At 37.9% G+C, this 10900-nt stretch overlaps 1 protein-coding gene across 4 annotated transcripts; it reads left to right on the forward strand.

Moving 5' to 3' along the window:
- The first annotated feature begins 850 nt into the window (after positions 1-850).
- Positions 851-10402, forward strand: AGBE (1,4-alpha-glucan-branching enzyme). Of its 4 annotated transcripts, none has more exons than XM_067770270.1 (7): positions 851-945; positions 1087-1225; positions 3737-3906; positions 3975-4743; positions 8147-8318; positions 8379-9194; positions 10189-10402. In XM_067770270.1, the coding sequence occupies exons 2-7, from the start codon at positions 1134-1136 to the stop codon at positions 10237-10239; spliced, it is 2070 nt and encodes a 689-aa protein (XP_067626371.1). In that variant the 5' UTR covers positions 851-945; positions 1087-1133; the 3' UTR covers positions 10240-10402. The 4 variants fall into 4 exon arrangements, with proteins under 4 accessions (XP_067626371.1, XP_067626370.1, XP_067626372.1 ...); XM_067770269.1 differs by having other exon boundaries at positions 853-1004; XM_067770271.1 differs by having other exon boundaries at positions 863-1004; positions 1097-1225.
- The last annotated feature ends 498 nt before the right edge of the window (positions 10403-10900 follow it).

The following is a 10900-nucleotide window of genomic DNA, read 5'->3' on the forward strand; positions in this document are numbered from 1 at the left end:
CTTGCAAAATTTCAACGATTTTTTCGATTTTTTATACATTTTTTCATTTTCAAGTCTACAAAAAATTTTTTATGTATTTTTTATTATCAATTGGCAAATGCAAAATTGGTAAATGCAGTTTTTTGAAAAAAAAAAATTTCTTTTATGGAGATTTAGAAGAATTTTGGTCGAAAAATCGAATTTTTTTCGCAGGCTCAAAAATTATTTTTTTGGTATGCGTAGTGGAACTTTTTTTCCTGAGCCCAAATCCTATCGAAAAATCGATGGCGCGATATAGGTTAACTTTCGTCCATACAAATCGACCCAGGTTAATATGCATATATACATATACATAAACATATTATCTGTATGTATATGTTATTATTAAAATAAAAAAAATCATTTGAAAAAGCATTAAAATTATATTTATAAAGTTTTCTTCCAAAATGTTTCTATAAGTTTACATTTAAAAGCTTTAACCAAGGTTCGGTTTCGATTATACGGATCTTATTTGCAAACGATTTGTAAACAAATAATGAACGTTTCGTAAGCTTAATGCTTCTTTGAAAAAGCTTTTTGAAGACTTACATTATGTTTACTTGGCTTGTTGGGAAGTTATATGCCTTGGCCCCTAACTCTAGATTTTGAGAGTGTATTCGAAATAATAAGTATGAAGTTTTTGTATACTCAACGAGACCTACAACTTGAGACATTTTTGTCTCGCAAAGAGTATATTTTCACTGTCACACTGCAATCACTCAGATATGTATTTCCACCCCACGTACACTCATACCGAAACGTAGGCAAAGATGGGTAAATATGGTGGTGGTGCCTTCTATGCTTATATGCCATCGTACAGCTGTTTTCATTTCTGATTTGTCATGCTCCTCAACAATTTTTATATTTTCTTGTTAGTGCTTGGTTCGCCGGTTGGGCTTTCAGAGCAGTTATCATCCAAACATAAATGTGATCGGTTTTGTTGAGAATACTTAATTTTAATTTAAATATTCGCTTCATATCAACATGCATGTGTAGTTTTTGTATTTAGCGAGGGTTTGAAATAAGTTTTGTTGAACATTAAAAATTTGTGATTTGCATTTTGTTTAGTTCTTTGCAGGCTATTAGAAATTTAAGTGCAATAATAAATACACAAAATGGATCCAATGAAAATTGAAGTGAAACATATTGATGAACTTCTTAAATTGGATGGATACTTGAAGCCATTTGAACGCGAAATACGACGCAGGTGAGTTAATTAGTGCGTGAGATAAAAAATTGAGAATGAATTTGTGCACTTTCATAATCGCTCTATGTGCGTAAACGTTTTCTTTATGTATGATGACACAATTTTCAAAGTCAGCTAAAGGTGAAAGCTATGTGCGCCACCGGCATTTTGGCCTTGCCCCTTCTTGACATTCGTACCAAAAACGTTTTGTATTTATGTGTGTATGTATAAACAGCTAGTGATGTAGGGAAACGCAACCGAAGAACCGGGGACTTGAAGGAATGGGTGGGTAGGTTCAAACGCCAACTGAACGAAAAAAAGTACCGGAATTGAGGAAAATAACAAAAAATTTAGTGATTGTTGGGTAATACTAAGGCCGAGTTTTTCAGTGCAGGAGTAAACTCCAGATAAAGTTGACTGGAGTTTAACCTTTCCACTTTGTTCGATAACATAAAATTTTGCTGCTCATCTCAGCTTAAGCGGTCAACTTTAACTGGAGTTTCAGCTTGCACATAAAAACCGAGCATTAGACGGAAGTCGATTGCTAATATGCATACGTCCAAAACTGGTGGCGTCAAAAAATGCGTGATGGTGTTGCTCAATATTATTTGACATACCGATATACATTTTGCAGAAAAAACAGATACGGGCTGATTATTCTATTAGGGGTGGCCTCTTCTTGTTAGCGAAAAGAAGACCCCCGAAAGTTCTAGGTCATCTATTCTTCCGTGAAGTATTTGCGGTCGCCAGAGCCTAGCCTAATTAACAGGATTTGTAATGGATAGATGAGGTTAACAATTGGGTTGGAGATAAAAAAGTGATAAATTGAACTTTTTAGAGAATTTTTCGTTGATTCGAACAGTATATATGTATATTTTTTTGTTGCAGCAATAAACTTTGGAAGACACTCCACGTCAAAGGTCAAACTTTCCTTTTTAAGGAAATTGATATAAATTTAATCCTTCTAATTACAAAAAAAATACTTAAATTTTTTTTATAATTTAATTTTTCTCAACAAATAGCTGTACAACCAAATAAAATTAGTTTTCTTATAATATATCATAAGTCTACTTAGTCTATATATTTGTACTAAATTAAAGCTAATAAAAAATCTATATAACATATTCCAATATTAAAGTGTATCATAAATAAAACATTTTTTCGACTTATAAATCGGTTTATAAAAAGATGTTACGTATTTTCTCATAAAACATAAAAACATGTATTTTTTAAGTAAATATGTCTCGTATATCAAACAAAAGCTTTTTTTTTTAGTGACGCATAAATTTAAGATTTTTTATAAAAAAAAATTTTAAATTAACAATTTAACGTAGAGTGAACCCCATAATTTTTACTTGCATCATTAGTCCTTTATATTTTTCTGTTTTGACAAATGTATGTGATCTGCACTCAAGCCACTTGGTCAATACGAGGCTTAAATTCATGCTTGGAGTTTAGAGTTTCTCCAAAAGGATAAAGTACATGACTAACTATTGCAGTATCTGAATTGGTTTCGATAAATCCGGTTCCTAAAGTATTCGTAACCGCACGGTCACTAATCCTCACCAAACATACACTGGCTGCGTGTGTGTAACATAAGCAATCCTTATCAAAATTTGTAATCAAAAGCAAACTAAAAACAGAAAGGAATTAACTTAATAGAAAAATTAAAACTACACTGTTAGAAATTCGAGCCTACTTTTAAAACACTTTAAACTTATTTTAAACTAAGCTCAAAGAATAACAAGAAAAAGCGAAAAAAGCAGAAAAAGAGGTTAAAATTAAAACTGAAAAGATAAAAGTTATTTTGAAAGCTCAATGGAAATAAAGAAAATGAGAACGATATTCCTTAAGTAAGATGTCAGTGAGACAATTTGGAAAAAGGTAAAAGTCTAGAACAGGGATCGACTGCGTATACGCATCCAAAAATATCGGGACGCGTATTGACTTTGAAAACAATAATCCGAACGCGGAAAAGGTGTTCTGCGCAAAAATATTATGGATCACATCCCCGACTTCGGGGCAGTCGTGGCTACCAATGAGTCAAATATGAAATAAACACCCCTTTTGCAATAGGAAAAGAATTTTTTCCTCAAATTCTTAACGATGAAGAAAATTTCCGTGCATATTTGATAGGTTATTCTTTTTTTTAGAAAAGCTTTATTGTTTTGAGAAGAAATTTTTATGGCAAAAATTATTCCCATTTTGGAAAAAAAATTTATTTGAATGCAGAATTGATATCGGTGTGACAGATTTACAAAACTTCGATGGATCTCCATGGATCCGGATCCGGTTTTGTTTGAAGTGCTCTACTTTACTGCACGGCATCTGCGATTGCAGATTAACATTTAACAAATCGGCCATATCGAACTAAATTTCGCTGAGCTTTCGAATCAAGGTTGGAGTAATGATCACGCATTATAGCTGTGGCCTATATTTATGTCTTCGCAAGGTGCGAATTTCAAGTGCAGCCCATTTCGTGGGGTTATTTTCTTTTTGAAATTAATACTAATTTTAAAATTTTTCTTACAGACATGGTGTACTTCAAGAGTGGATCGGCAAAATCGATAATCTCGAAGGTGGAATGGATACCTTTTCGCAAGGCTACAAGCACTATGGATTACACTTTGAGCCAGATAATTCGGTAATTGCACGTGAATGGGCGCCAGGCGCGCAGCAGGTTTATCTCACCGGAGATTTTAGTACGCTTCCTCGGATGAAATTTTATATGTATTTTAAATTTTCTAAATCCCTACTCTCTCTTCGGCAGATAACTGGCATTGGGAGGCACATCCGTACAAAAAACTTGATTTCGGCAAATGGGAGCTACACTTGCCAGCAAACCCCGATGGCAGCGCACCCATTAAACATCTCAGCGAAGTGAAGGTTATCATACGTAATCAAGGTGGCCATTTAGTCGATCGGCTCTCACCATGGGCAACCTATGTTCGTCAACCGCCAAAGGAAGCCAATCAGGGTGTCAATTATAAGCAATATGTATGGAATCCACCACCAGGGGAGCAGTATGTCTTCAAGCAACCACGACCCAAGCGTCCAAAATCATTACGCATCTACGAATGTCATGTTGGTATTGCCTCGCAGGAGCCACGCGTTGGTTCATATCAAAATTTTGCTGATAATATAATACCACGCATCAAACGTCAAGGTTACAATGCCATCCAAGTAATGGCCATTATGGAACATGCATATTATGCTAGTTTTGGTTATCAGGTTACCAGTTTCTTTGCTGCCTCAAGTCGCTATGGCACACCTGATGAGTTGAAACGAATGATCGATGTAGCGCACGATCATGGCTTATATGTGCTGTTGGATGTGGTGCATTCGCATGCAAGTAAAAATGTACAGGATGGTCTAAATCAATTCGATGGCACCAACGCGTGCTTCTTTCATGATGGTGCACGTGGTGAGCATTCATTGTGGGATAGTAGGCTATTCAATTATGTCGAGTATGAGGTGCTTAGATTTTTACTATCTAATCTACGTTGGTGGCATGATGAGTATTACTTTGATGGATACCGGTAAGTAATTGAATACGGAACGGTGAAATATTTGTATGATATACTAGTGTATCCTGCAGACTTTGGTTGCCCCAAAATTGGTTTGACTTAAAATGTCAGCCTCGCTTCTCTCTTCACTCTCTGTCCCATTCTCCTATACTTAATCCTCCAATTTTCTTTTTATTCATGTCAATCACTTACTCCATTTATGTCCCTCTTACTTGCACTCCCACTCCCCCTCCCACCCCAATTATCTCATTTGTGAAATATCTTCTCACCTGCTTCAAATAATTGCGAACAAAATTTCGCCGACTTTCCCAAAACTCCATACAGATTAAATATGAAGTGCATACATATACTAGAATTTCAATAATTTGAGCCAAATAGAATCGGATTTTCCAAAATTTTGTGAGCCATAACGAACGAAAAAAAAGTTATCGAAATCGCTCAATCCGTTTTTGATTTATAGCGAGACTAACGCACAGCAATTTGTTTTTGTATATATATATTACATATTTGTGTATATAGATTAAATAGGTTATACCTCTGGGTGGAAACTATACCCCTCAGGGCTGACGAAAAACTTGGTTTTCCGATACGCTGACAAATATTCGATAAAAGTCGTTGATCAGTACATGCCTGTGGATTTGTTCTGACGGCATATGAGTCGATTAATATCAAACTCGCCTAAGTACATTATAAGAACCCTATCACTATGACCGTCTACCTGAAATGTTACTGTTCATCAAAGTTGAAGGACCAATGTGACGGGGTTAAACACTAGTATAGTTAAACTCTTAGTGAAAAATCAGGACTTATACCAATTTCATGCAGAATGGCAATTTTTTTAAATGAAATAACTAATTTCTTTTTGCACTCGGGGCCAATTGCTTCATTAACGAACATCCGTCAGCAGCTACAAAAATATTGACTTTTCACAAAAAAAGGGTAAAAAGAAATGATGTATATTGGAACGATTTTCCGTCATCCCTTGTCAAAATTTGGTTTTGAGGCAAACCGGTTTCGACGTTGCGCCATCATCAGTGTCGATTTTCGTTCGGTTTGTCTCAAAACCAAATTTGACAAGGGATGACGGAAAATCGTTCCAATATACATCATTTATCTACCCTGTCGGAAAATCAACAAAACATAATAAGTCGGTAAAAAGAAAATCAGCTTGTTCCTCTCTTTCTTTGAAAATAAGTGTATCCAATATCCAAATTTACTCTCAAAAATTAGCAAGCACTCATCAGGAGGCTCAGTGCCTCGGGGCAGCTTGAGCGCAGGCCATACGGTCATAGTAGTATAGCATTATCAATTACAGAACGAACAGACTACCTGATGTCCTATCTGCGTTTCGACGGGCTCTTAAATCCACAATGGCGGACGATGCTATGCATATGTACACAGATGGTTGCAAAGTAGTGGATGGAGTAGGGTCTACGGTATACTGTGCTGATCCGGTAATATACAGATCCTATAAGCTGCCAGATTAGCGTTTTCCGAGCGGAAGTATTAGCCCTAACCAAAGCAGTAGAAACACTGGAAGAGAATAGCTTAAACTGCAGCAAAGGACCTAAAAGTGTGTTGGAGTGTAAGCAATCAATGAATCGAGTCGGAGAAAAGCATACATCTATATTGTGTCCCAGGGCATATGATAATAGATGGGAATAAAAAAGCGGATGAACTAGCTAAGAAGGGTGCATTCCTTGAAGCGTGCTCCGTAGACGTCCCAATTAGATTAAGCGAGATTAAGAGAAGGCGAGAAGTGCTCATGATCGACCAAGCGGGAAAGGCGTGGGTCCAAACGCTCATCGGCAATTAGTGGAGTAACCAGGCTGGGTACCACTGTGAATTGCGCTACTTGTTAAGATTTACAATGCTGGGTACACCAACAACCACCAGAGTGCCGATATATATTGCTGTTTAAATAAACGCAATAAAACCAGGCAGGTGATCTCAGTAATACAACGACAAAAATTTGACGGTCCTCGCAATCCGATCATGAATTTTAAAGTAGTAGGAAGAGAAAATTTGTGTACTCTTTGGCTACTTTTGTAGTTCTTTCGCAATGTAATGTGCGGAAGAGTCAATTTCGATATATCTCACACATTGGAAACGGGATCATGACAGAAAAGTGATGAGAAGGAAGTGGGAAAAGTAAAGACACCAAGAGGAAGAGGGGCAGCGAGAGCCCCCCAGTGGGATAGGGGGTCAGAATATACCCGCGGTAGGTATGCCTGTCATAAGAGGCGACTAAAATACCAGAAGCGGCTGTGTAGCGCAACGCTTCAGGATCCCAGCGTAATATATAGCTTCTCCAAACCCAATTGTCAACCTCACCTATCCGCGGCGAATCCTGTTTTACTAACAGACGAGGCTCTGGCGACCCCAAGCTCCTCATGGAACTTGGGGGTGGGGAGGGAGGGGATGGCCTGAAGGTTAAATGTGGCCACATAAATCGTTACCGAGATGGTCGGGCTAGCACCTTAATGGTGCTGTGGTGCCGGAGCGTACCGGATATGTATCCGGCAAAGGACTATCACATCGATAACACTCCCCAAAACCTTCGGGGAGCAACTTTAACAACAGGGGCAGTGAGAGTAAAAGTGAGAATAAGGGTACTGGTTACAGATTTTGTATTTTGCTGTTGCGTGTAGAAAACTTTTGACAGTAAAATGAAAAATTTTGCATGAATTCTAGACAGAAAGAAGTTGTGTTCAATTTTTGCGAATTTAGAGCAATTAACCTTCTTGGGGACTTTCTTTACTTCTGTAGTGCAGATGCAAGTAATGCACTCTGTTTTTCTTTTCCCCCATCCCTCGAAGAATGGAGGATATATTGCCGGTTGAATATCCCGGCCACGGCAACCGGTGTAATACTAAAGAGTGGTCAACGGTAATATTTTCCTCGGCGGTGTTAAATTGGGTTACACATTGGCTTATCGATTGACCGTAAAGATAATCAAAGTAAAACAAATAGCTTCCCTCACAGTCGGGCTGGGTTACTACCATGAGGTCATGAGGTGTAATCCATATACTGCAAAATACTGTTCATATCAGCTATATTCCAACCGTCAGATCGCAGTTTGCTTATTCTAGAGCAGAAATTGCTTCCTCTCTTTCTCGTAGCGCTAAGGAGACTAGCCGAAGGGTTTGGGGAGTTTTATTGTTTTACCCGATTTTGAATACGGTATGTTCCGGAAAATAAGACCATTGAGGTACTAGCTCGGACATCCAAACCTCTCCTTCCGTGAAGAATCACCTGCTGAATAAACAGGATTCGCCACGGGCTGGTGGGGTTGATATTTGTGTTGAAGAAGCGCTGACAACCCCTTTTAAAGGTGGCGCAACATAAAACCTTGAATACAAAAGTATAACACAACAAAAGGATTTAAACAGAAGTTGCGTCTCTTCTTCCTCAGCTTCGATGGCGTCACTTCAATGTTATACCATTCCCGTGGTATTGGTGAAGGTTTTAGCGGTGATTACAATGAATACTTTGGCCTCAATGTCGATACGGATGCTTTGAATTATCTAAGCTTAGCTAATTATATGTTGCACACGCAGAATCCGGAGGTCATCACTATTGCAGAAGTAATGCCTTTTCATACATTATCATATTACATTTAACTTTTTCGTATACATTTTTCACAGGACGTATCTGGCATGCCAACATTGTGTCGCCCAATTGATGAAGGCGGTATCGGTTTCGACTATCGTCTAGCTATGGCTATACCAGACAAATGGATACAACTGCTGAAAGATCATACAGATGACACTTGGAATATTGGCGATCTCGTACACACACTAACGAATCGTCGTTGGAAAGAGAAGACCGTCGCATATGCTGAGTCGCACGATCAAGCTTTGGTTGGTGATAAAACAATTGCTTTCTGGTTGATGGACAAGGAAATGTATACACATATGTCCATATTATCTGAACCCTCGCTAATTATTGATCGTGGCATTGCGTTACATAAAATGATACGTTTAATTACGCATGCGCTTGGCGGTGAGGCATATTTAAATTTTATGGGCAATGAATTTGGTCATCCTGAATGGTTAGATTTTCCACGTGCTGGTAATAATGATTCATATCATTATGCGCGTCGCCAATGGAATCTAGTCGATGACAAAATGTTGAAATATAAATTTTTGAATGAGTTCGATCGTGCAATGAATGAGCTGGAAGAGCGTTATGGTTGGTTGCATTCGAACCCGGCTTATGTTAGCTGGAAGCATGAGGGTGATAAAGTAATTGCATTCGAACGTGCGGGTTTGGTTTTTGTATTCAATTTCCATCCGACACAAAGCTTTACTGGCTATCGTGTTGGGACGAATTGGGCCGGTACATACCAAGCAGTGTTGAGTTCAGATGACGATTTATTTGGTGGTGTTAATCGTATTGACAAGAACTGCAAACATTTCACACGGCCCGAAGGATATGCTGGACGGGAGAACTACTTTGAGGTAAGTGTGGGGGCAATCAAAACTCTTAAATTATAAATATTAAGCATAAGGATTTCCGGTTTAGTTGATTTTTTGACTGTCCTTATTCATTCAGCCACCTTCTAATTTTTCCTTATTGCCTTAAATAAATCATTAATTGCCATTATTTTAAAAATTTCAAGACATGAGCCCCCTCAGCGACATATTATTTCTCGGATTTTTTTTTTTTTTTTCTTGGGCCAATACGTACCTAAATTCGAACTTACTTTCCAAATATGATTATACCGAATAAGTTTTAAAAGTAATAAATAATCGAAGTTGTTTAAAGGCTTTATTTTCTTCGTGGATGTCGCAGGGGCTTCATGTTTGACCGCATGTACTAGCGCCATTTGAACTTAACCACCTTAACATGTTCTCTGTTTTGGCTCGCCGTCTGATGTTCATGTTGAGGCCCCTTAATTGGAAGTCTCCTGTTTCCGGTTGTCGCTTTTGATCTCGTTCCCTCAATAAGGCTGCAGCTTATGATGGGAAACTGGGCTGCCTTTCTGGTATTACACCATTAGTGATTGGGCAATTCGTTCCTGTATTAATCACCTTGCGATCTTGGGTTCCAGTCTCTGGGAATAGGGAGGACAGAAATGATCGCTCCGTAAGCTCTTTACAGCTGTCCTAATTAGCTTTCTTGAAATCTTTTTTGGTGTTCCGCCTTCCATTTACATACATCAACTCTCTTAATGCAACTTTTGGCATTTCCTTTAAATTGTTGCCCTTAAGAGTTGCCGAGCACAAACGAATCGGTGCCCGTTCGCTTTCCTCGTCAACTCCTCTTCTTCAAGCAACGAGTTCCAGCAACAAAGGTATTTGTTTGTAAACATCGACTTTTCAGAAATGCCTTATCTCTGAACTGGTTTCCAAAAAGCCCTATTTCTGAAATAATTCAATATAGGGAGTTGTTTTAGTACATCTGACATTTAGCCGACTAAAATAACTAAAACTTAAAATCCTATTCTTACAGGTCTACACACCTTCGCGCACTGCTGTGGTTTTTGCTCGTATCAGTGATTAGCCCTAAGTGTGTTATTGTTATCGTAGCAGGACTGACGACTTAAAAGCTTCGTATCTTCCTATTCTTTTATGCGCCATACTTATATTTTAATAAATTGTAGATAACATTTTAATGAAATTAAAATTTTCTATAAAAAAAAAAATAAAACATAAACAAAAGCAAGTTTGACTGCGTTTTCTATAAAGAATTAAGCTAAATCATGTAAGTTTATTTTTTTTTTTTTTGTGAAATTTAAAGGCGCTGTGTAAATGCTTATGCCAGATTTAATATTTCTTTACGATCGTACGTTGGTTTATGAAGCTGTTTGAAAACGGAATACCCTAACTATGTATAAGTAATACTAAAAACGCTCTTAGAACATTAGTCGACTGTATCAAAAGCTTTTGATACCTCTAGCGCTACGAGTACTGTTCTATGGTGGGGTTTTTGATTCAATTCGCAATTTTTCTGCGTTTTGGTGGCGTTTAGCGCGGTGTGCTATGTAGTTTTCGAAAGTCATGCTGATGATTGGCAAGCCGCAAGATTACAGTGAAATAGGGAAGCCGAATGGCTTCAAGTGTCTTGGCTACTGGCGATAGGAGAGATATCGGATGATAAGATTCTTCTACGTTAGCTGGTTTTTCAGGGTTTACGAGGGATCTAGGCTAGTATAGATGCTGGG

This window comes from Eurosta solidaginis, chromosome 3, assembly GCF_040869045.1.
Source record: "Eurosta solidaginis isolate ZX-2024a chromosome 3, ASM4086904v1, whole genome shotgun sequence".
NCBI lineage: Eukaryota > Metazoa > Arthropoda > Insecta > Diptera > Tephritidae > Eurosta > Eurosta solidaginis.